At 43.8% G+C, this 26,368-nt stretch overlaps 2 protein-coding genes across 2 annotated transcripts; one reads left to right on the top strand and one right to left on the bottom strand.

The window, feature by feature from the left end:
* Nucleotides 1–126: 126 nt before the first annotated feature.
* Nucleotides 127–16,403, top strand: marf1 (meiosis regulator and mRNA stability factor 1). The gene is made up of 27 exons (XM_084005037.1): nucleotides 127–240; nucleotides 777–985; nucleotides 1,497–2,396; nucleotides 2,603–2,759; nucleotides 2,876–3,090; nucleotides 3,504–3,621; nucleotides 3,711–3,883; nucleotides 4,221–4,739; nucleotides 5,780–5,934; nucleotides 6,196–6,357; nucleotides 6,519–6,705; nucleotides 7,717–7,895; nucleotides 7,981–8,061; nucleotides 8,197–8,436; nucleotides 8,786–8,905; nucleotides 9,022–9,197; nucleotides 9,304–9,524; nucleotides 9,607–9,749; nucleotides 9,910–10,043; nucleotides 10,166–10,368; nucleotides 10,620–10,847; nucleotides 11,468–11,707; nucleotides 11,829–12,077; nucleotides 12,208–12,268; nucleotides 12,429–12,533; nucleotides 12,758–12,913; nucleotides 13,407–16,403. The coding sequence occupies exons 2-27, from the start codon at nucleotides 830–832 to the stop codon at nucleotides 13,610–13,612; spliced, it is 5,484 nt and encodes a 1,827-aa protein (XP_083861163.1). The 5' UTR covers nucleotides 127–240; nucleotides 777–829; the 3' UTR covers nucleotides 13,613–16,403.
* A 782-nt stretch (nucleotides 16,404–17,185) lies between these two features.
* On the bottom strand, nucleotides 17,186–26,224 carry bmerb1 (bMERB domain containing 1). Its single transcript, XM_084005564.1, has 6 exons — nucleotides 25,966–26,224; nucleotides 22,592–22,712; nucleotides 20,443–20,516; nucleotides 18,710–18,824; nucleotides 18,129–18,211; nucleotides 17,186–18,023 (listed from the first exon to the last, which is right to left on the bottom strand). Exons 1-6 carry the CDS (start codon nucleotides 26,051–26,053, stop codon nucleotides 17,905–17,907), a joined length of 600 nt encoding a protein of 199 aa, XP_083861690.1. The 5' UTR covers nucleotides 26,054–26,224; the 3' UTR covers nucleotides 17,186–17,904.
* Between the last annotated feature and the right edge of the window lie 144 nt (nucleotides 26,225–26,368).

Here is a 26,368-nt window from a genome sequence, read left to right on the forward strand (position 1 = left end):
ATTTATTAAAACAATTCATTTTAAAAGATTGTTTATTATATTGGGAAACGGGCTTAATTTAAAATTGATATATTATTGTTAATATCAGTCAACTCAACGTGCCAGTCAAAACAATAACATTTGCGACAGTTGTGTGTGCTTTCTGGCAAAAGTAGGTTACAAAAAGGTGCGGGGTTGTCGAGCGACAGATGGGGGAAGAACGGTTCTTTGAGGAGGTTGTGGAAGTCGAGCCCTTCACAGGTACGTCACAAACAATTTAGGAACTGTTTCGCCATTACGTAGGACAATGACGGTCGAGTGTGCAGGGGGAAGCAGCGGTGTGTCTGTTAAAACATGCTAACAAACGGTGCGTGTTGTTAGCTTACATCTAACGCCAGCTCCAGGCAAACATTTGACGTAAAATTAGTCCCAGGTAGCTGACTGTCTTGCTAGTTAACTAGAAACAAAGCAAAGGTAAATGCGCTCATAGAAACTGCACGAAGCGAACTAGCTCGTATTAGCTCATTTAAACGTTAACGTTGGTTGATATACACGATTCGCTTGGGTGAAAAGCTACTGTGGCGTTATTTAGCTGCAAATAAACGGTCCAAACTCGCAAAGTGTCCGAGTGTTGTGAACACAGACATGCCCCCATTGTTGATTTTAAAGTCGTCGTTCTTAACGCAAATGTTTATGTCTCTTACTTGATATGAACAGAACCTACGTACCGGGTCACTGAGAGGTGACGTATACCAACCAACTAGTGCGCAGGTATAACTTTCGTTTCCCCGTAACAGGAAGGCATGAAAGAGAAGAGGTGAAAGTATGTTGAAAGACCTCTCCGGGTTCTATGATGGAAGAACTGGGACAAGAGAGTTCCCTATGCACGTCTAGACCCTACCCATGGCTCAGTCACCCCAAAACAGAGGCCTCAACTCTGCTATGGAAACTCAAAGACTGCTTCCCCACCACTGAGACCACCTCTGCTCATCGCACAGATAAAGAAGTATGTATACATTTATGTGCATTCATTCCAGGTAGCTAATCACGTAGGCCTATCATGGTACACAGGCATGTAGGGGAGAGTGGAGGAAGTCTTGCATATATCAATATATTATTATGAACCTCAGAGACTTTGGAGCTACAAAATGATGTAAGATGAACACAGGAAGTATTTTTGTCCCATGCAAAATACCATTGTTAATCCAGATATGACGTTGAATCTCTATCCAGCTGATAAGCAAATGGCAGCACAGTGAGCAACACTGCAGTAAACTTTCAAATTCAACTTTAAAGTGTTGGCAGCTATAGTACATGACCTTTTTCTATTTTGAGTTAGTCATGACAAGCCACGTGAAATGTTTTAACTACATTGCACAGCAGTTCAGGTCCTTAAGATGAACAGTTGTATGGCTTTTTTTGTTAAGATTTAGCAAGTTACCATGACAATAAAGACTAATCCACAGAACATTGTTATTTTCTGTGAAATAATCTGCTGGTTCTTTTTCATGTTGCAGAACAATTACATGGACAGCAGAAAGGCTGTGCTGGAACTGAAAGATGTCCCCCCTCCTCCTCCTCCTCCTCCTCCACACAATACATCCTCTTCCAAATCATCCCAGCCCTACTCTCTGGCCCCTCTCCCTATGCCTTCTCCCTGCTTGCCCCCTCCTCCGCTTACACAAGACTCCCACCAAAAACAGCCGCCATCACAGCAGCAACAAGAGGGGTCTAGCCCCAAAGTAAGCATTTACACACAATGTGACTATTGCAGCACAGATGGCTATGGTTTATTGGGTAGTGGAAGTGTTGTTGGTAGCAGTAGCACTGTCGCGGGTGTTGTCTCGCTCTATATGACCCCAGGCTCTCTGGCAGCACCCAGCAGCGGCAGTAGTATTGGCATGCCTGGCCCTTGCTCCGTAGCCTCATCTGTTCATGAGTATAACCACCATATGAGCTGCAGAAGTGGCGGCGAAGTTATTGATCCATTGCCCACTTTTGGTTACAAACCTCAGCTGTCCTCTTCTGTTGCTACCTCTCAGCCAGTTTCATCACACCCCTACCTCTCCTGCTGTTCAGGGCATCTCCACACATACCCAGATTTACCTCTTTCATGCAGTCGACCCAGCCCATTTCCCTCTTCGGCACCTCTGGCTTCCGCTCTCCCCTGTGTTTCCTCTCTACCTGCTTCCTTGCATGGCTCTTGTCTGGCCTCTTCTGGCTATTACACCTGTGGTGTGGACTGCTGCCCATCAGCCAGAAGACTCCAGAGAAGCACACTCGGTGATCACCCAACCACCACCACTATCACCACTACAACCACCTCGGCACACTTCTGCTCTAATCCTATGCACCTAAATGTAGAACGCACGGTTTGTGTGACCGGGGCACACTACTGCCAGGAGTGTCTGTTGAAGGTTGGTAGAAGTCTCTACTATCACTGTGGTCTCTTATATTTGTGTAGTATGGAGATCACTGTAGGTAACTTTATTCTGTATGCATGGATGACCTCAGTCATGCGAGACTGGTTTTGTATTTATGGTGTTTTAAAATGTATTTGGTATAGCATTGCTTTGTGTTTAAGTTTTGCCTGACAGTTGTTTCGATTTGTACGTATTTGCAGCCAATGAATGGTCTGCTATTGGAGTCGGACAAGGTGTGGCCCAATGTTCCTATTCCACAGACTGCTCCTATCCCCATTTGTAATGGCTGTGGCACCTCCTCTGATGGCATGATGCTCATGCCATCTGCCAGCCTTGGCAAGACTTGCCAGAAGTATGGTTAGTGGACTCTACTATACAGTTTTTAATCCCTGCATACAAACCGTTAATTGGAATTTTTTAGTCTGTGTCTGTTCTTGAAAGTCTTGATTGGATCGTTGCCAACTGTCTCCTAGGTTCTCCAGAGAATGGTGGTCCCGAGAACATCCCTCCGGTTGGTGTCTTCTGGGACATTGAGAACTGCAGTGTACCCAGTGGACGCTCTGCTGGTGCTGTGGTCCAGCGCATTCGCAGCAATTTCTTTCAGGGCCACCGTGAGGCAGAGTTCATTTGCGTCTGTGATATCAGCAAGGAGAGTAAAGTTGTCATCCAAGAGCTCAACAACTGTCAGGTACTAAGGAATGTCATCAGCGTCATGTATTTCCATAGTTAGGCTACCACAAACGAGTGAACTTTACACTCTAAATAAATACAATTTGAGCTGCATTTTATGGTAGGCAGATGCTCAATTGTGTTGTGTAGATAAAACAGTAGTAAAGTTATCTTAATTTAAAACTTTACTGACTTTATTTGTGCAACTGCTCCAAGTCTTGTTGGAAATCTCAAAACTATTCATAAACACACTCTCCAGCACCCAGCCAGTGTTTTTTTTTATGCTAGGAATGCTTTATGGACACTGGCATTCTTGTACTATTGAAATTTAATCGCATATTGGAGCCGTAAGAAAAAATACTGTGAAATAACATCAGACATCTATCTCATAACGTAACATGAACAGCAAAAAACACAATTTTGCTTCATCAGGTTACTGTGGCTCATATCAACGCAACGGCGAAGAATGCTGCAGACGACAAGCTTCGCCAGAGCCTAAGACGCTTTGCTGAGACCCACACTGCACCTGCAACTGTTGTACTAGTATCCTGTGAGTTCAGATCAGATTCACTTTAATCAACTGAAGCCTTGATACCACAAGGGGATTTGTAATGACGCGCTATATTTTCATTTTAATAGCGGATGTGAACTTCGCAAGTGAGCTGAGTGACTTGCGTCATCGCCATGGTTTCAAAGTAATCTTGGTGCATGGCAACCATACATCTTCAGCTCTACTGCAGCACGCCCACCGCCACGTGGCCTTCCAGGAGATCACCGCTGATCTGCCACCACGTATGCTTGTCAAAGCTCAGGTAGGCCTCACAAATGCTTCAATAGGACTTAAAAATATCTTTGATCTACTTTGTATTAAATAAAGTAAGTAGCTGCTGGCAACTCAATAACGAACAATTTAATTTTAGCATGGACTTGCAAAGAGGGCAGAGAAGCAGTTGGAATGTGAATTTGATCATCTTAATTATTAACTCACGTAACTTTCTATTTAGGGGGTCATTGCAGTTTTTCCTAATCTATACCACTTCAGCCTTTCCTCAAATTGTTTTTCAACTGAAAGGAAGACTACTGCTTTAATTATTTCAAGTGTAAATTATACAAACCAGACAGGTGCGCTCTCTTCCTCCCCTCCCTCAGCCCAGTTTTAATCTCCTCTATGTGCACAACCTACCTGTCACCTGTGACAAGAGCCTGCGGAACGCTGTGAAGCTCAGGCTGCGTCGCCTGTCAGACAACTGTGGTGGCAAGGTGCTGGGCATGTCCCAGGGCACAGCGGTCCTCCGTTTTTGCACCATTGAGGCAGCTGCGCGTGCCCGCAAGCGAATGGAAAATGAGGATGTTTTTGGCCGCCGAATCGTCATCTCCTTCTCCCCGCGGCCCAGAGACGATGCAAGTCCTGAGCCTGAGCTTCAGTCTCGGCCCCTTCACTTGCCGCAGACTCTGCCCCAGACCTATCAAAGCCAGGATTCAATGTTCGGTCCACCCCCATCTATGCCCACCTTCTCCTTTCTGCCCCTGGAGAAGCCCAGGTCACCCAGGAGGCCACGGCGAGCAACCCGCCCGTGCCATGCCCCTGGCCCAATGCCTGAAAGGCCCTACAGCCCCAGGAGGGGGTGCAGTGGGCCTCCCGGTGGTGCTCCAGCCAAGCCCCATCAGGTCAGCAGACTCGTCAGTGCCTGCTTCCCCTTAACCTCCATTGCCCTCTCTCCTATCGCTTGGGCTGCTATGCCAAGCAGCCCAGTGTCCCTCTAATTGCTGCTTTGACTAACCGCTTGCAGTTGCTCGCTAAGCTTCATTTTTCTGCCTGTGCTAGCATGTATTAGTTGTCATTAGTGCTTCATGTATCCCCTATTGTCCTGCATGTTGATTGGTCATTCATCATATTAATGCATGAATTAGCTTACAGCTTGTGTGCCTTTTTTCTGGCTCTTTTGTCTAGCATATCAGTGCTGATATACTGCTTCATGTGAGTAGTCACTTTCTGTGTTTGTCTGCTCCATGCCTCAGTTTCATTTTGTTTGGCCCATGCAGTTTTCCACTCTGGTAAAACTGACCTCTGGTGGCTGGAATGGCTGGTTTGACTTGTCTTTTTCGTTCTTGATTGTGACCATCTGATCGATGTGAAAGAGCAAAGAACCCATAAATGTGTCACTGTATGGATGGACATGGACAAAGACTATGAATGGGCATTTAAAGTTTTGACTGTAGTTGAACAGTAAAGAGACATTTTGATTTGGAGGTGTTCCAATAGTCTTCTTCAGCACCAAACATCAAGGAAAACCTCAAAACACGAAGAATATTGAAGTAACTTGCAGATTGAGGACCATATAACACAACACAGAATACTGTACATTAAGATCTGATTCACAATTATCAAAAACATTTATTGGTGAGGCACACTAATCGCTTATGTACTATGGGGTCCGAAGTACTTAACAATTGCAACATTATGACAAGAAACTTATAAATCTGTCTGTTGTAAAGCTTTCTCCACAGAACTAACATACACCAAATAAATTATGATATTCAGTTTGTTGACTACTCTGCTTTCTAGTCAACCACTTGATTTTAAATGCACATCCCCAGTTACATTTTTTTTCCATTTTGCTTGACGCATGTACGCACACAAATGTATCAACAGTATCCTGCCAGTCAACATCTCCAGTATTGACATCTACAGCCTCTGTCTGATCCAGGAGCTGGGTAGTTTGGAGGGCAAGCCCAGAATGGGCTTCCACCAACTGGAGAAAGGCCGTGCTGCTTCCTCATCCCCCCACAGTAATGGTGAGACGGGAGTCGTGGAGCAGCTGTCCAAGCCTGGCCTCGCTGGAGAGTCTATGTACAGGAGAAGGTACATACAGGGGATGGGGATATTGGACTGAGACAAATGTAATTTGATATTGTTTATGATGAAAAACTCTTTCATAATTGGCTTTGATACATCTTTTTAAGATATGCAAGGACTAGCTGGGCAGTAGATCTCCTGTTTGTTTTCTAGCCAGTCAAATGTGGCTTGCTTTGGCTAGAACAGCAAAGGAAAATAGAGCAATAAAATCCTCGGCAAAGGATGCTGCCCTTACACATGCATCTCTTTTTTCATCTTTCCATGTAGAAGAGAGGGCTCCTACCCTCGCAGATTGACTGAATCCTCAGAAGAACAAGGGGACAGGAGCTCAGGGGAGTTCCAGATTAGCACACCTTCAGCCTTCAGCAAGTTGAACCTGCAAAGGAGCTTCAGTCCCCTCATCCTCTCCCAGGGCTCCTGGTCTTCCAGGTGACTTTGGGTTTTAAATCAGCCATATTTCATCGAGTTAACTTTTTTTTTTAAAGGTTTACCGCTAATGCTACATTAAAAAAATCCCCAGACCCATATCATTTTAAATGTGATGTTGGTAATTATTTCAAAGATGTTCCCCCCCTCTTCTCATACAAAAGGAGTGCATCGCCCTGTCTGTCAAGCCGGTCCTCACCCCTCCTGGCCGCCCCTCGTAGCCCATGTCCCGAAGGTCCTCCTGAGCCTTTCTCAGAAAGGGCAGAGGTCCAGGTGGCCAACCTGGACTATAGAATGTCTCGCAAGGATCTGCAGCAAACACTGCATGACACCTTCTCCCGCTACGGACGGGTAAGGCCAACTCTGGTGATTTGATTCGTCGACATTTTGACTTGCCACAGTAGTAAAGCCCAGGTGTAAAAAAAAAAGGCATTTTCAGGTCTGTCACTCTCACTTGGAACACTTGAATAAAATGTAGCCATCGTTAGTTTTATTAGTAACACCTGTGTTTTCCCGACTGTGACAAGTAAAAATGTCTGCTGTAGCCATGTTTCCATCCAAAGTGATTCGAATTACTGGGAAATGCGCATTAAAAGAAATTCGAATCATGTGTGTTTCCATCAAAAGAACGGACTTTGGTGAAAACTACAAATTCGCGCGAGTTTTCTAAGTCACGTGAGATTTTCCGCGGGTTGGCATGGCAACCAGCCTGTAAACATTCCGTCGTCTTCCTGCCGGTGACACCGGCTGGACCGGCCGGTGCTTGGGTGAGGTGCATGGGCTTTTCACACAGCCTTGTGGGCACAAGTGGCCCGAGTTCGGCCGTGTTCAGCTGTCTGTTTCCCGGCTGGTTTGCGTGCGGCGCGTCTTGGCGTTTCGCGTTCGACGGAGAGTCCGCCTGTGTGGACTCGCGTGGGGCTGGGCGGGCCGGTGTTTGACCGATGTCCGAGGGCTTTTCAGCAAGCTCTGACGGTGAGAGTCCCGACAGTTCGGCGTGGTTGAGGTCTCTATTTAAATGTCAAACACCGGAAGCAGTCGGGGTGAAAGTGCGCTACGTCACACTTGATTCGCATACAGCTGTTTCCATCCCATTCGAATCAACCAAAACCCGGCCACAGCGAGCGTATTTCATTTTGTGCGAATCAGGGGATTTTAATGCGAATCACGGCGTTTCCATCATCATTTTCCGATGCGATACATCTAGATGCGCATCTAAACAGCTGATGGAAACGCACCTTGTGAGAGAGGCCCATTGTCCGAATAAATGTAATCAAATATGCTGGAGTCCAAAATAATTGAAAAGAATTGAGATTTACCACAGGTCTGACAACATCTCATTGTGGTGTGACTTGTTTTGTCTAGGTGAAAGCAGTGGAGCTTAGCCCCCACACTGACTATCAGCTGAAGGCCACAATCCAGATGTTGTCCCTGCAGCAGGCAATAAGCGCCGTCAGTGGCCTGCACCGTTACAAGATCGGAGGCAAGCGCATTCAGGTGTCTCTGATAGCTGGAGGCGGCAGCAAATCCCTTGCTGTGCTCAGGTACAGTCCAGCGTAGTTGAGTGAGGATTCTTTAAATGTTCTGGTTTGGATTGTAGTGGTAAATATCAGTTCTTCCGTTATACAGCACAGAGATCATCAGCATTCTTCAGGATGCACCTGCCAATTGCCTTCCCCTCTTCAAGTTTACAGAGATCTATGAAAAAAAGTAAGTAGCTTTGTATTAACTTTTAATTTAACATTTGCACTAATATAGCAAAGTATAGCAATTCCAGAAGGAATAATGTATGCATTTCAGAGAAGCTTGTACTACTAAACTATATGCTCCTTTTCCCGTCTCCAGATATTCCCGTAAGCTTGTGGTTGGGGATATGTTCAGGTTACCAGAGGTGGTGGCAGTGCGGGAACAGGGAGGCTCAAGGCTTGTGTGTCTACTCCCAAGCAGCCAAATCCGTCAGAGTCCACTGGGATCTTCCCAGTCTCTGGAGGGCTCATCATCGGCTAGTGGCAGCCCTGTGGTGTTTGAGGAGCTGGAATACCATGAACCTGTCTGCAGAGAACACTACACACAGCCCAACTTCAGGTTCTTAGTATTGTGCATAAAATGCACATAAACATTCTGTTTTAAATGCTTATTTCACTAAGATGTAATAAAACGCCTAGGTTGCATGTTCTTTCTCAAGAAACTTATTTTGTTTGTTTTCAAACTTGATTTAATTTGCATGTTAAATCTGGTATGAGCCCAATTTAATAGTAGGCCTGTTCTGTTGGCCCCCTTGTGGCATCTTTAATGTACCTGTCACACACTTACTTGGAAGGATTGAATCATCCAAATTAATTCTCAAAAGCACTGGTCTCTTAACTGTACAGGTTAAGCCACTGTTTTAATCACTAATTGCGTTTCTTTGTCTTTTTTTTCTTTTCTTTTTTAGTGAGGCTGACTTTGACCCCGACTCCTATAAAATAGCTTTTGTTATGATGTCTCTGAGCACCTTAGCATCCGAGGTCCACAGTCTGTTGCAGTCACATGAAGGGACTCTTCCATTACTCAGGTGACAACCACTTTTCTCTCATCACACTGAGCATGTTTTCAACCACTTTTCTTTAATCAAACTGAGCATGTTTTCACACATTATGAAGTCCATGATGTAGTATATTTTCCGTGTAGTTTTCCAGACTGCTATGCAGCTAAATTCAGCCATCTACAGCTGGGCAATGAGACCGAGGACGGCGTTCCTCTGGAACACCTCATTACCTGTATTCCCAGTATCACAATAGTAACAGCTCAGAATGGCTTCAAAGTCATAAAGTGGATCCACAACAAACCACCAGCACCAAACTCTGGTAAGAACATTCAAAATGTTGATTATTTGAGCTTCCCATAATGCTGTACCTAGTGCAATTTTTAACAGCCATACATACCTAGTTCAGACTTCTTGTTTTCACGCAGAGTCGTGGATTCAGCGCTGCAAGAGTCCAATTGGCAACCCACAGCTCATCCAATTCAGCAGAGAGATTATTGACCTGTTGAAGAGTCAGCCTTCTTGCATCATGCCCATGAGCAAGTTCATACCCTCATACCACCATCACTTTGCCAAGCAGTGCCGCGTCTCTGACTATGGCTACTCCAAGCTGCTGGAGCTTCTGGAGGCCGTGCCACATGTCCTGCAGGTATTTTGGTTAATGAGGATCTTTGTGCCTTCATTTGTTTGTATCCTACATATTGTTTATTTTTATTTTTTTTAACCCACAGATATTGGGTATGGGTACCAAGCGTTTACTGACCCTGACTCATCGTGCTCAAGTGAAGCGCTTCACCCAAGACCTGCTCAAACTGCTGAAATTTCAAGCCAGCAAACAAGTGGCAATCAAGGACTTCATGCAGGCATACCATTGGTCAGTCAACATTGCTTGGAGCTGTACATTGTCTTTAAGTTCTATTTGTATTTTGTAGAGGCTTTAATATTATATACAACGGTTATTAAATTCTCAAAAGCAAGTATGAATCATCAGCGTTGTGATTGTTTGCGATGTTTTCTTACACCTTGTGTATCAGGTGCTTCTCCAGAGACTGGAGGGTAATGGACTATGGCACATGTGACCTGATGGACCTGCTGACTGAGATCCCCGACACCACAATCACTATTACCCATCAGGACACGGACACAGTCATCTCTGTTCCCAAGAGAGGTCTGTTCAAACCAGTTACTAATAGACTTATTTGGAAGTAGTGTGTAATCCATATATCAATATACTATATTTGTATATTCATTGATTTAGAGTCCCCTAAATTCCTTCTCATTTGCCCATAGAGCGTACAGTGGATGAGATCGAGCGCACCAAGCAGTTTGGGAAAGAGGTGGTGGACCTTCTTCGTCACCAGCCTCATTGCAGGATGGCCTTTAGTAAGTTCATCCCCACCTACCACCATCACTTCGGTCGTCAATGCAAACTCAGCTACTACGGCTTCACCAAGCTCATGGAGCTCTTCGAGGCAATCCCCAACATACTGATGGTGAGTTAGGAAGCTTGCAATGACCAGCATATTATCTTAAAACAGTGACTGTTTTATCGTACGAGTCGTACATCTTAATTTGCTTCAACTGACTTCAAACTGACCTGATAATAGTGGTGATAATTAGTTGGCTTCCATTTGCTCCCCCCTGTAATAGCTTTTGGGTCCGATCCGCATTTAATCAAGCACAAATGCCTCTTCCTTCGTCTCTGCCAAAACACCAATTTAACAGCTGTCCCTGCCTTTGTCAGGTATTGGAGTGTGGTGAAGAGAAAGTGCTGACGCTGACAGAAGTGGAGCGTATCAAGGCTCTGGCAGCTCAGCTGGTCAAGCTGCTTCGAGTTCAGAAAAACTCCAGCCTTCCTGTCAGCCAGCTGCTCACAGAGTACAGCAAGACCTTTGGGTATGGGCTCCGCCTGCAGGACTATGATGCCAGCTCCCTGCCGGCTCTGCTGACCAAACTCTGCCATGTTGTGAAGGTAAAGAAATATAAAAAAATAACGATTTCAGTTTAGTTGTTCCTAATTAACGTTGGTAAATCTTCTAACTATAAAGATAATTTTGTCATTATTATGCGTCTCATCTGCCATACAGTAAAAGAAAATGATCCCTGTGTGATTAAGCCTGTCCATCATGAATGTTAAACTATACCCACTGAGAAGAAGTTATCCGCAGCTTTTCCACAATTTGAAATAGATTTGCCAGACTCTATATCACATTCACCACTGTTCTTTGGCTCCAGGAATGAAAGACCAAAGCAGAACGAAAGAAAAGTCAGGAAAGCACAGTAGATGATAGTTTTTAAATCAAAATGAAAGGAAGCTGCAGCTTGCACTTGTCAAACAAACATGATTGATTGTTGATTAATTCCTAGGAACTCATTGAAATGTCGGTTCGTCCGACTACCCCACTAACGATTCTAGTTTATATTATCGATGTTTTAAATGAACTCCGACATCCTTGAGTGCTCTTGGTCACTCAACAGCATATTCACACAATGCTTAAGTCTGGCGTGGATGGTGACTAATCGTAGTGCTGTCCTCGCCTGTTAAGACCAGTGTTTCATAATAATAAACAACTGCTTCCCTTCAATTTCAAGGTGGTGGATGGCTTGGGGTGTCGGGAAGTGCAGTTGATCAACAGGAAGTCTTTGCGCTCACTGACCTCCCAGCTACTGGCTCTGCTCATGTCCCAAGAGGAGGAGCAAGTCACCAGGGGTCTCAAAGTAGAGGAGCTGAGCCAGCATTACCTCACAGTCCATGGAGCCCCGCTCAACCCGTGTGAATATGGGTTCCTCTCCCTCAGCGAGTTACTCAAGAGCCTGCCCTACCTTGTGGAGGTGAGTAAAGTGGTTTATTTGAATCCTCTTGAAACTGCTTGTTTTTGTTGTTGCAAAGTTTAGTTTCTGCACTCCAACACAGAGGCAGAAATGACTGTGTGTGATATTTCTCCTTTCACAGTTGTACCATGAAGAAAGTGATGACAACAACGCTGGCAACACTGTCGGTAGTCATGGTGAGGAGTGGGTGAGGCTGACCAGGCTTTACCAGTTCGCCCGTAACGTACGCGGGCTGCTTCACACCTACCATTACAACCAGATCTTTCTGACTGAGTTCCAGGTGGCTTATAACAAATTTACAGGCTGCAGTCTTGAACCGCGTTCCTATGGATACACCAGCACTGATGAGCTGCTCAGCGCTGTTCCACAGGTGGGAATACATTTCATTAGACACTTTTACTGTAGTCCATCTAGAACTTAACACATTGTACATGTCGATTTAAATGTTCTGCATATCTCTGCATATTTTGTTTGATTGTTTTGTGACGTGTCATCAACAGGTGGTCTGGATCAAAGGGCATGGTCACAAGAGGATTATCGTTTTGAAGAACGATATGAAAGGTAATTGCATAGCGGTCTTTAACATAAAGTAAAAAAGCTGTAAATAATGTCTGTGGGATGAAGTGATCATATGACTGTGGGCTCTCTGGGAATACTTGGGATGGGATTTCATGAGGTGGTGCCTAAAAGCTGTAGAAAATGTGTTTTTTGTTTTGTTTAGCAAGGGCAAGCCCTTCCATCCCCAGCAGCCCCCAGCCAAGAGAGAGCATGGAGAGCCCAAGAGACAGCCCACCGAGCAACTCGACTTCTGGAACCCAGAGTCCAGGTACCTTGGGTCTCACAAGTATTTGTATAAACTGTGTTAATTTCCTTTTTGTCATTTCATATAAAAAATATAGAGAAGTAATTCAAATTATAAGAAACTGTTGACCAGATGAAGTAAAATAAGGGGATGAACATGTTTGATTGTAGTGAAGGCATGGTTGTAAAGATTTCTCTGCTCTCCGATAAAATATAGATGAAACTAAATCATGTTATTTTACCCTCCAGGTGGCAATGTTGCTGGAGAATCAGAGCTTCTGTGTCTGACATCACCAGTAGACCTACTGTGTGGTCCTGTACCGTCCTGCCTACCATCACCTCAGCTCCACCCAGATCCAGTTCTCTTCCAAGGGACGGACCTGATTTACTTTGAGGAGAAAACGGGTCTGTTTTTACCGTTCCAAGTTTGATGAATTTGTATTGCATTTACAACCAATATCAGTTACACATAAATTATTCTGATAGTGCTTTCAATTTAACAGAATGTGTACCTCTATTAGGCCATTAAAGTCGTGCTTTTGTTAGAAATCAGGTTCACAACATTAAATGGCCACTAGATGTGTTGGAGAAGGGATGTGCCGATCTGTGTTTTTGTTGTTTGGCCCCTTATCCCAAACAATCCTCATTAGGCAGGCAGATGATCTGAGGCAGATCCAGATTTGAAATAAGCATCTGGATATCCTGTTTGTTAAACAGATTTGTAAATTAGAAGATTGTGGCCTTGGATCCTAGGGCTGTCTAGGTTTCAGAAACGGCAAGGGTAGGTAAGGCAAGGGAGAACACAAATACATTTTAATGAGTACATGACACTTTTATTTACACCTTTTACTGTCTTTCGTTAGGTGTAAGCTCAGTCTGTACGTGTGTGTGATTTCAGTGAGCGGTGAACCTGATGTGGCAGCTGTCTGTGAAGGAACATCTGATCCACCTGGTCAGCCCGGCAGCACAGACGACTCTGCAGTCACTGAACCTCTGCCGCCGCCAGACATGAAGACACCCTTGTCTATGGACAGTCCCAGCAGAAGAGCCACACGCAGCCGAATTAAGCTAGCTGCCAACTTCTCCTTCACAGCAGGTCTATGATCCTTTACATACATGTATACAAACACACATACACGCACACAAAAAGCAATACTAGTTCACACATAGTGTAACTCTAGATGGAAGAGTTGACTTGCTACACACTACCCAGAAGTGACCCCAGATGAGCATTGGTGTTGTCCCCTCTGCATCCTTTGAGAGGCTGTTGCTTTCTTCTTAATCACTCATCGGCCATCTCTGTTCTCTTTGTTCGTTGAGTTCACGATCGGTGAGTTCTTTTCCGATGATGTTCACCATTCTGTGATTTTCTTCTTGCAGACTTTCTGCAATTCTTTAATTTGCCAAATGAATCACCTGTAGCCTGTTTGATTCCACCTCAGGGGAAGTTTAACTACATTTCCATGTGTGTCTTCATGTCAGAGCTGCGTGGTGTCAAAGAACACTTGCTGGCTTACAATTAATGTAGAGCCCAAAGATGAGTTGTTTGTCACTGTATACAGAGTATTGGGTAATGAGAGAAATGTCAGGAGTGAGTAACTAGGTTTTTTAATGTTAAATCTAAGAAATGTAGTTGCGCACATTCTCCAGTTCTAAAATTGACAAATCACAGAAGGTTTATAGAGATGTTTTGTTCATGTGCCATATCGAGAAACATCCATATATACTTCCTTGCTGTATCCCCAGAGATGGAGCATTTAATTTGTGACATTGATTCATTTTTAAACTCCTTTCAAATTTTTTGGAGACTTTGCTTTTCTCGGTAACTGTAGACGTGTCAACCAAGTACTAAGAATTACTAAGGTATCTTCTCTTTGAGGTATATTCTCATCTTTTGTCTCTGTTAAGTAGCCTCGGGACAGTATTTTTCAGTTCCTTTTTATATTATGCATCATATTTAGTATTTGTGGTAAGAGTGTGGCCTAAATGTGGCATGTATTTGGTGGCAATTCAATAATGGGACTGAATATTGGTGTTAACTGTTCCAATTGTGGCTTTTGTTAATGGAAGTGCACAGTTTTAGAACACTTTGACATTGATCAATGGCAGAGTTTTGATTGATATTGCGACAAACACTGCTCTCAGGAATTTTTATTCTTGTTGTACTTTGACTTAATTTATTGGAAAGACTTGGCTCAACCCTTCAGGGCCACTAATGAAGGCCTGAAAGGGGAAAAAGAGGGGTGACTCTTAAATACTCCAGCCAGATGTGTGCTCGGGTAGCAGGAAATTAAATATACTTTGATCAGCTTTAACCAGCAGCCCACATGTTTGTGTTCTTTTTAGCTGTGTATTGTCTGTGTGTGGTTTACACTGGAGTAGGTAGTGTGAAATATGCATGGTGTGCATAAATTAGTTTATGCATGGTGTAGCCCAGGAGGAGCAGACAGGGACAGATGATTGTAAGACATTCTTTAAGATCAGTCTTTTATTTCCACCATGTTTTAGGGATCTTGGAATTGACCTCACCCTTGCAGTTGCCACATAAACGCTCAAGGTTTTCAGAATTAACCTTGTTGCTGGTCAGCACTGTCTGTGGTGATGTCCACTGCCTGAGTTGAAGAGTTCAAGTGGAGCAATGAGCACTCCTGAGTTTTTGATTTTTAATGAGTGTGATTTGGTTGTGAGGTTTTAGGGGGGAAGGATGGGTCAGGAGGGGGGTAGGCTGTTTGTGGAGTACCATTGATCCTCTGGACAGCCTCCTGAACAGACTGTGACGCACACAGAGGACCCTCCGCGGCTCTCTGGAATCTGCCGGGCTTTTACAATGGCTTGTATTTGCCACGGTGCCAAAAGAATCGCCATTGTATCTCCCCATCGCTCACACTAACATAGAGGAGGTTTTACTTACCGATGTGTGTTGGTTTCTTCGTTTTCCTCTGTCTCAAGTGTTTACAAGACTGCTGGTTCTGAATTGCCACCAAATAATATCTGCTGCCATGAAGTTTAGCACGACTGACGGCTTAGCGTTGTCGTTTGCGTTCAGATGAAAGGCTCAAAGAATGGGCAAGAGCCCATTCAATCAGTTTCTTTCCAGTTTCAGTGTTTTGCCTTTTCAGCCAGCGTTAGCAGTGTTAATACGTTTCTTTTTTCAGACTTGATGTTGACTTGGTATGAAAAGCCCTTTTAAAAGCTGAAATTCAAACTGCCAACTCGCCAAAATGTCTAAAATGCAATTCAGAGTGTTTTTAATTAGGGCTGCTAGGGTTCAGGTCTCTCCTGTAATTTTTTACTGACCGTCTTGAAACCTCTTTGATTAAGGAATGACGAGTTAATGATTTAGAATTGGTAGACGGAGGAGGGCTAAACATGATTTAACTTTAGCAGTAAGGATGTATAACTTTTTGTGACTTTGAGCAAACCGTAGCTCTCCCTTCGGACTGCAGTGACAACTAACTCATGACAAAAATGTAACTTCTCTGTTAGGCTTTCTCTGATTTTGGTGAGCTCAGTGCGAAGCTATTGCACCTGTCAAAATATGCACTTTTGCATAGTTTTGGTTGAATGGATGAAATGCATATGTGAAATTTAGATGGAGTGGAAGGGGTTGAAACATATTTTTGTGTCTTTGCCTCCGTTTAACTGTATCTGACCTTTGTCTTGCCTACTCAGTTGTCACTTTGCACAAAAGCTGAAGCAAATGTTTCCTTTATTCAGCCTGTCCTTCAAATTCCAGCCTTTTTTTGTTTTTTTGTTGTTGTTTACTTTCTCACTGATGTCTCTATGTTCACCTCTCTACTCTGTCACACTGTGTTGCAGTCTCACTGCACCAGAGGCTGCTGGTTGTAAGGGACCAAAAAAAAGAAGATTTGTTAATAAATTTCACAAGCATCAATTCTGCCTCGTCTGAAATGTTTTTGCAGGTGTTTTGAGATGATCAGTTCACTAAAGAAAAATCACTGTTCTTGAAAGATGCTCTTTATTTAAACATGTATGTACAGGTAGTTTCAGCTCGTTTTCTGCATATTTGTTCAAATATTCAACATAAAGACCTTCATAAATCCACTACTACTACAGAAGACTAAGTTATCAGAAGGAAGGTAAAGTGACAAAAGAGCAACACATTGCTTGACATGAGTCACTAAATGTCCTAAATACACTCAAACATACACTGTCTATTGTAGGCATTTACAAGAGAGTTGCATTAATTTCCTGGTGTTTATCGTAAAAACGCAAGACTTAAATTCAGAGGATGCAAGTTGTCAGCATTATCTATAATATCGATGAATGATGTCGTACTAACACAGTCAATTATTCCCATGGCTGAGATGACGTTAGTGATGTGGGAATGGGCAAGCATAGTGGACCATTTAATAAAAAAAAATGACATTTATTCAAAGCGTGTTTTTCTTTTTTTATGTTGACTTCTCTATAAGGGTAAACTAAGATAATGAATCTGTTGTGATCCCCTAGAAACACTGCTACGTTTGCGGGTCATATGAGGTTGCATGTGGGTAACCATTAACCTCAATGGAGTCAAACACCTAATATGACCCGGCTTTGTAGCAGTGCATCAAGGGTTTTCTCAATTTCAATGTCCACCACATATTTTTTGGACTCTGCCAAAGCTTTAAATCCAACAGAATCACAGGTGGAGAGTTAAACTGCTGTTCAAGCCGATGCATGGAGTCAAAACTATGAATAATAATCTCTAGTACAGAAGCATCCATGGGCTGCCACGCCTCATTTAATTGGAAGCCGTATTCTCCGTTTGAGCCACGTGTTGGTCCCACCTGGGACCAATTATTTAAAAACGCAGAGTTGTGGGTTCTCCTGACAGTGAGAGGTTCACTTGTTGATATTAAAGGGCTGAAATGGAAGGATAGATACCCGTTGTCAAACATGACTGGACAATAACAGATGTTTTACTCCCATCAGTCAGAGAACCCCAGCTTTTATACTTCTTTGTGGGCATTGTGCTTGTTCTTCTGTAAATGCTTCTGCTGTTTATCAACCACATGTTGGTCAACAATATGGCCATCTTAAAGGATGGTTACATGACTCCTTCTGATTCCAATTCAATACATATTTATCAGATGTTTTATTCAAAATTGCCTTAGCAGTTTGCTTTCCTTTTACTTCATGTACACTTACAGAAACTCCGTATTGTAAAGTTTCCCTCGAGCACTGACTAGGGATCAGTTTTCAGACTCTGAGCTGAAGCCGTGTGGCTGAAACTTTTTCTGCGATTCAATAATGAACCAGATTCCTGAACAGTTTCAAGGAGAAAACGCAGTTAACCGAGGTTCTCTGAGCTACAGGAAGTAATGCATTGCATGTGATGTGAGCGTGTTGTTTCTGACATGGAGGGGGGGGGTCATAAAGAGGTCTGTCTGTTACATGACGGCACACTGGGTGGCTCCACAGCAATCCTTGATGATGGCCACTCCTGACTTGGTGATGGATGGTTTGTTGGGAGGCGGCTCTGTCATTTGTCTTTTAGGCTTTGGAGGATCTTTCCACAAAGAGAGGAAAAAGAGATCATTAGAACATGAACGTGAACAATACTCCTGCCCATCTTTGACTTGGTGTGTGTGTTTTCAATTGTGTGATCACCCACTTTGTGTGGCTTTGAGCTTCTTCTCCAGAGGTATCAGCTTCAGTCTGAGGTACTCAGCCATCTCCTTGTCCTCCTCTCGCTCCCTGAGTGTAAAATACAGTCCCATGTTTAATACAATGCAATCAGTAGAGTCACCGAGTAGATTTATGCTTTACTGCCATTTGAGCCTCTTAATGAGCCTTTTTCACAGCAGACATTTTGACATGTCACACTAGGAAAAGCACATGTACATATTTAAATGAGTGATGGTAAAGGAGAACATGGTAAATATAATACTTGCTAAACATCAGCATAGCATTGTCATTCTCAACATGGGGACTGCCCATTGGTCCTAAGGCCCATTATTCTGAAATGCCACTAATTTGAAAAATCGTACCGAAATAGCCCTTTACCTCAGAAGACAGCCCCCCCTCTCAACACACACAAACACAGAAGGCAGTGATGATGAAGTGGCCTCTCCTCCACCTTCAGTTGTGCTCACATTTACTCTGAGTCTCCACCCTGTTGTGTTTCTCAACCATCCTATATCTATCAAATGAATATGATGATATTGACTGTGCCAGTATGTGGGAGCACTTTACCTTAATCTCTCCACCTCTGCGTCATCGACCAGGAAATCCCTCTTCTGCACCAGTTTATGAATCTTCAGAATCAGCTCTTCTTCCCGCTGCCGGTGCTTCTTGTTTTTTTCTTTTTCTGGGGGAACGGGAAAAATGAATGTGATGAACAAATATATAAGCGACAAATCAAATATAAAAATACATTTACATTTTGCTTTAAAAGTCAGCTTGCTTGAGTCGCATCACAGAGCCTTAATTCCCCCCTCATGTTTAATGTATAACAAATAAGGAAGTGATTTAATTATGCAAATGCTAGAGAGCTCTGTTTCGTTTTGTTTTTGTTTCATTTGGTGAAGGAATTTGCATTCCCAGTCGGACATCTATGACTGCAAACATCCTCTTTGTCTCACTTTCCTAACCTTCACGCTCCAAAGCACAGAAAAAGACAGGCAGGCTAAAGTGCATGCACACATGCACATACAGACAGTTGGAGAGAGAGGTTGTCTGACACTGCTGGTATCAAGGCTGGGTGGTCACGTGACTCTCATTGTGCTGGAGTGAAGTAATGGGCTGCCAGGCGCACCAGCTACTGCATACATGAGGCCCCAGTGACTCATGGGAATGTTGACAAGGGGCAGTTTTTGTGTGACAGTGTGCACCGGTAATCCCAGATGCATAGACGGCGGACTCAATCATGGGAACGCTTTACAACGTAATTCAATCCAGTCATAGCTGCAGCCACCACTGTCATCACTGTGAGGTCACGTCCTTGAATTTCTTGGTGGACGTTTTCAATCCATAATGCAAACTAACAAATGGTTGCTGGGCAGATGGACAGTAACACAATTATTTAAATTTGATAATAAATAAATAAAATATCCAATATATCTCGAACAGAATTTTATTCCTGGCAATTTGGTAAAAATGTAACTTTAGCGGACCTTAAAGCAAGATTATGTGCATCTAAATTAAAATATTGAACACATTCTTCTTTCAAATTAAATGAATTAATAGGCTATAAACTCAGTACCTCCAATGGGTTTCCCTCTACAACTTTACATAGTGGCTAATGTTAATGTTATCAAACTCAAAGTTGTCCTGTGAAGTTTTATTGTAAGCAAACAAATGCAAATCAATCCCTTTTGACAACATTCATTTGAACATAATCTTTCCAAAATTTGGATTCTGTCACATTATCAGATGTTTCTGTCAGTCTGTCCTCCCTCTTTACATTAGATGGTTATATTGCAAGTGGTTTAAAAAAAAAAGTTCCTTTCCCAAAACAGCCAATGGAAATCCATGTGTCTTGCTGTCATGTGTGTCCTTGAATATGAACACCAGCCCCTCCTGCTCTCACACACACACTGGTACATTATGACGAGGTGGAGTGATTCCCTCTTGGTTCTCTGCATGCAGAGCTTCATGTTATACGCGTGTGGCATCTGACGTCACTGGGCCACTTCAGCACATTCCCGCTGCACTTCAGACACAGAAAACACTGGAGTTCAACCAGTATTTGATTCTGTAAACTGCGTCACAAACACTAAAACATCCAGGGAGTTAAAATTAGTGTTTACTGAAATCTTCGTTTTGGAAGCCTCGGCTGCAAAGCCACCCTCAGCTCATATTGCCTTCGCTGTGAGGATGCATGTGTTTGTGTGTGCGATTATCTCTTCCTCATAACTCACCATACTGTGTGTGTGTGTGTGTGTGTGTGTGTGTGTGTGTGTGTGTGTGTGTGTGTGTGTGTGTACCTGGTACTGTGACAATCTGTCTCAGCTCCTGCTTTAAACTCATGATGTCTTTGCAGAGCTGAATGTCATCCATCCTAGAAGGGAAAAAAATTAGAACGTAAAGAGCAAATCACTGGCTTCCATCAGATTGAAGGACAACGGATATTATTAGCTGCTTCCACTTTCTAAATCTTTATCTGATTGGAGTGATGTGAGGCAGAGTTGCATCGTATGTGAACCCTGGAAAAGCAGACTGAAAAATCAGTGGGAGGCACCAATTTTATGTGTTTTTGATCAAATGAATATTCAGTCAATTTCCAAAAGCACAGAAATTCACTTTTAAACTTAAATATATGACCCTAATTATACCTAATACAAATTAAATTAAACATCCCAACTAGGGCTGGGGGAAATGTATTATTTTATTAACTATTAACTCTATAATTCTCAGACTTTCACCCAAAACAGTTGGTCTAATGGACAAAAAAACACATCAGTAGCACATCTGGCCCAAAATGAGCTTCCACACATTGTTGTAACTCCTTCTCTGTGTGTTACCATGACGAAGCAAGCCACATGTGGACATCACAGCCTTCTGTGTGGAGTTTGCATGTTCACCCCCCGTGACAGTGTGGGTTCTCTGGCTTCCTCCCACAGTCCAAAAACATGCAGATTAGGTTAATGGCTGACTAAATTGCCCGTAGGTGTGAATGGTTGTCTGTCTCTATGTGTCAGCCCTGTGATAGCCTGATAAACTATCCAGGTTGTACATCTAGGATCGGCTCCCCCACCCCCCCTTGCAACTCAGGCTAGGATGAGCGGTTCCAGATGATGGATGGATGGATGAATAATCCCTGGTGCTGCAACTGCAAAATCCACTCATGTACTCGTCATTAAGACATCACAGCCTCAGGCCCCGATGTGCCACACATCAGTGGAGTGTGTGCAAATGGAAAACATGCAATATCAATCAATCCACGCTGCGCTCTGAGCCCCCTGCAGCCCTGATGTTTGGCCCTCAGGGGCTTCCATATATTGCCCCCTTCTTCCATAAATTCTCAGCACTCTCTGTCTCTCTCTCTCCCCCTCTCCCTGTGGAGCAGTGACAGCTACAACAGATTTAATTCTGTATGTTATAGATCAGGCTGATGACTCATCCACAGCATCCTCCTCCTCCTCCTCCTCCTCATCGTCCCTCTGCATTTATCCCTGTTGCTCCATTTTGCACCTCCATCCTCTTTCTCTCTCTCCCCCTTGACCGCTCCCTTCAGCTTCTTTCTCCTCCTCTCTCTTTGTCTTTCTCCCTCTTTCTGCCTTGTTTTTCACTCCTTCAGCGCTATCTGTGGACTCCAGCAGCTTCTGCACTCTGACACTCCATCTGCTACTGTGTGTGTGTGTGTGTGTGTGTGTGTGTGTGTGTGTGTGTGTGTGTGTGTGTGTGTGTGTGTGTGTGTGTTAATGAGCCGTCTTGAGTCACACAAAGTCTGACAACAGAGGCGTATAAGCAGCATGGCAGCCTAATGAAGTCTTTCAAGTGGGCGTGTGAATTAACATCATCAACTGAATGAGATGTGCATCAGCTTCTTCCAACACGGCAACCATTATGTCAGAGGTGTAATGACCCACAAATTACACTGTTCTCTTAGGTATGTTTCAGTGCTGAGACTGAGATTTCATACATTTCAACACAAATAAACAATTAAACAGCACAGTAGCTTCTATTTCCACTGTCAATACAGTTGTGTAAAGATACTTTTATTGTGAAGGGGCAGACAGACGTTCCCATGATAAGTGCAGTGAGGGTTTAGACGGGGAGGAAATAAATACTGTCCGTCATCCCAAACACTGATCCATAATCTTTGAATTTAACGTTGATGAAGAGTCCAATGAGTTCATTGTGGTGACTCATCGGCTTCTATTGGCATATCCAGCCCTTTGCATAATCGATGGACAAACGGGCCGCCTCTCTCCGTATCGAACAGCATCTTATAAAAGCTGAGTTACATCACGAGGAAAGAACACCTGGAAGTCTTTGCATTGAGTCATGAGAGTGTCAACACGGAGAACCTCATTATCCACTCAAGGAGAGCAGCAGGAGTTGTTATGACACTCTGTCGATTCAATCTGTGTCACACTCAGTTTAGTAGATATTGACAGTCCAGCAACTCACATGAAGCGTAGCTCGGACTCCCTGCGTACCAGGATCTCTCGGAGGCGCTGGATACGAGACATCTCCACCTCGATGTCCTCCGGAGCCATGGTGCTTTCTGCCATGGACACATCCGAATGACCTAGGAGGCAAGGCAGGGTTGAATACAAACGCACAAGTAGTAATAAAGGACAGGATGGGAAGAGGAGAGCGGAAAGAATCATCTTCCATCGTCACGGTGAGATTGTTTTTCTCCACAAGGAAGGCTCCGCTTTAGACGTCTGTTACGTACGTCTGATAATCACTACTTTCCCTTCGATTATCATCCTTGAATAACCTTATTTCCATCTCCTGGAAAACTTTCTCACAGCGTCTTGCCAAACACATCTCTCACCTCGTTTCCCTGTGACGCGTCATCTCACATCAGCCACATGATATTTATTTATAGGAGAGCAGCGTGTGTAATTGAGAGAGCTGTGATTTGTGTTTTAAAGTCACAGCAATGCCTCGGGCACGAATGACTGCTTCCCATTAAAAGGCTTCAATCACTGATGGCTGTGAAAAATGCCTGTGACGTGACGAAAAGCAGGATTGAAAGTAGGGCCGCCCCCTCTTAGTCGACACATTTGTTGTTCAGGTCTTGGTTGTCTAAAATCCTTTTCTTTGAATAATAATTTCAAGCTGAACGACTTATGTCCGAGAAACTTATGAACACGTCTCCGGTTCAAAGCATATTCAAATCATATTCAAAGCGTTGCTTTTGCATGATTCTTTGTGGAGAAACTCAGCTTTACAGATCAACAATTGGATGAGTTATGAAATCGTATGTGCGTATATCGACTACAAATGTCTTTGGCTCGAGATTTAAGCATGTAATACAGGCCCTTTGAGATCTTTTTCCAAAGCAGAAGGTTGTTGAGGAAGAGAAAAATACTCCTTCATACTGACATGGATCAATGAGCAGCTGTGGCTTCTTACTGATTGGGTTATTCCTCCCTGAACTGGACCGCTGACCTCACACTCTCCATATCGGCCAATAGCAAACAATTATTACACTGACCAAACACTTACTGCACTGATCAATGGCCTGGTCGCTGCAAATGCTGCAACAGACTGACCATAGAACCACCTAACAACAAATACATCATAAGGAAACGCAGACAGGCAGTTGTCAATTATACCTGCTGTAGAAACATTAGGGCTGCACGTTGCATTTTGGACCCGTTATTGATTCATAAGCTGATCCTTCACTTGATTAATCAATTAAATATTTGGCTGAGTTTGAATAAAATGAAAAAATGTCCATTACAATTCATCAGAGTTCAAGGTGATGCATTTAAATGTCTTGTTTCATCCCACCAACAGTCCAAAACCCAAAGACTTCCACTTTATTATCACAAAAGCCTGCAAAAAACATTCCCATTTGAGAGGCTAAACGTGACATGTTTAACAATTTTTGCATTTTTGGAATATCCATCTGGACAATATAATCCCCCAGCGATCCTTTTCTATAACATGACTAATCTGTACGAGGAGAAACTCCCCAGTGCACAAGTGGAGAGCTCTTCCTACACCTGAATACCAACAAACTATTTGCATCTGTTAATCCAGAGCTGTCATGTGACGCGTGGCGTTTATCCACGGTGTGTAACATTAGAGGACGGGATCGGCTCCTCGTCATCCTGCAGCAACATAAACTGCAGTCTGCATTCGTGGTACTTTTCATGGGTGCTTGCTGAGGACGGAGCTGACTCACCACAGCAGACAGAAGTCTGCACAGGAGTGCCCAGTTTGTTTGTGCCTCGCTAATGTTGAATCACCACCTGACGTGACACGGACGCCAAAATCAAACTTTTATGCTGGAGCTGCAGCACGATATAAAACACCAGCAGGGGCTAAAGTGCTTTTCTCGATCTTCCTTCTTTTTCTCTGTGGTCTTGTTTTTCTTTGCACTTTCTAGCCATGTGCTACCATCAATAAGACCAAGCTGCATTAAACCCCAGCTGGTGGCAAATTGCCAGCTCAATAAGGTCCTGAGCATCCGAGCAAGCCGCTCACACATACTCAGCATTTAAGGCATCGCAAAGGAAAGACCAGCTTTGAAACTTCCTAATTAAACGCAGCTTGTCCACCGGGGGCAGGTGAGGTGATCCAGTCTTCCCACACACGATTAATCAGCGTTCGTGAACCCCGGTGTCGTTAAATCAAACTGCAGACCAGGATTATGATTTAACGAGGAACAAAGTGTCTGGAGTGCGTGGGTCGTGTGCAGTGCAGCGGCCACATGGGGCTCGACACCAAGGGAACTGTCAGCATATGCACGACACCCATGTAGACGCCCCTGACACATCCTTCAGTCACGCTGTATACACGTTACTGGGTCTGCTGATCCTGGAGCTCACGCCTCCCCGAAAAGAAAAGCACAGAATAGAAACACAGTATTTAAGAGAGCATTGTGTCTTGTTTTCAGGCTGTGTGTGTGTGTGTGTGTGTGTGTGTGTGTGTGTGTGTGTGTGTGTGTGTGTGTTTTGGTAGACAGAGAGAGTGAGAGCGAGAGAGCAATGCTGGTTATGAGTCTAAAAATATCCACTGCATTTGTCTTCTTCTTCTCTGACTTAATCTGGAAGTTTCTTCACACCCTGCTCCCCTGTGATGAGTTATCGTCTGTGGAAACAACCAGGACGCGTCTTAAATGCGTCATTCATCGCAGTCATCACTTGTCACGGGACAAATGAATAGAAACATTCGATACAGCGACCCTGAAGCTCATAATGTTTATTTCTTCTTTTTAAGTAGATAAAATAATAGAAACATCTATATTCAGGTCTCCAGCTTGTCCATTTTAGCTGAAACTGTGTGTGAGAGCTTGATAGTCACTGAGGCTCTGTGGTGATGTTGTATTTTGTCATATATTATGCCAACTGAACAGCAATCACTAAAAGTGAATTTTGAAAAGCTTTCACACATTTTGCTATAAACAAATATCAAATATATATGAAATGATATCCAGTGTATGCCTATGGATCAAACACTACCATAGCTCTCTCTTCATGCTTCAACACACTGAATCATATGACCACAAGTTTCAAAATGCCTGCTGTATTTGTGGTTTACTCCTCCTTGGCCCAAATTCATTCAGAAACCGCGCCATACCCTTAGTGTGCGTGTAGGGGAATTGATAACAGGCCCGTGAGCAGCAAGGCAGCGCTATTGATAGCCTACATCCCAAACCAATGTGACTCATGTAGGACTATATTACCCGGTTCGACTGTGCCTGCTGACAGGGGAACCGAATGTATTTCTGTTTTTTTTGTGTCTTAAACGGAGGCGTCAACTTGCTGTTTCCCGACCGCCGCGCGCTCAAACAACATGATATTTGAATACATGACGCTCACCTTTGTCCGTTGTCCATGCAGTTTCCGACACGGCGCCGTAGCTCCTGAGCGCGCGCTCGGTGTCCGAAATAGATTTCTTCAATTCCATGTCGGTGGAGAGTGCCCGCGCGCCCGAAACCAGAACACAACGAGTCTCTTGGTTGAATGTGTAACACGGCTTCCTCTGCGCGCGCCCTTCCAGATAACTCGGCTTCACCCGGTGACAAGGCTCCAGCGACCCGAGACGTTGAGCATCTTTATTCAAGCTTTCAAGTCCCTCGACGTGTGGATGGAGAAGAGGATGCAGGGAGCATGCGCAGTGGCGTGAAGACTTGGGAGTCACCCAAGTGCCGGGGTATATTTTCAGGTAAAAATAACAGGAGAGCTAGCAGGGGGTAATAGCCTACTTCTGGCTGAAATAACT

The sequence above is a fragment of the Eutrigla gurnardus genome (assembly GCF_963514095.1).
Source record: "Eutrigla gurnardus genome assembly, chromosome: 3".
Taxonomy (NCBI): Eukaryota; Metazoa; Chordata; class Actinopteri; order Perciformes; family Triglidae; genus Eutrigla; species Eutrigla gurnardus.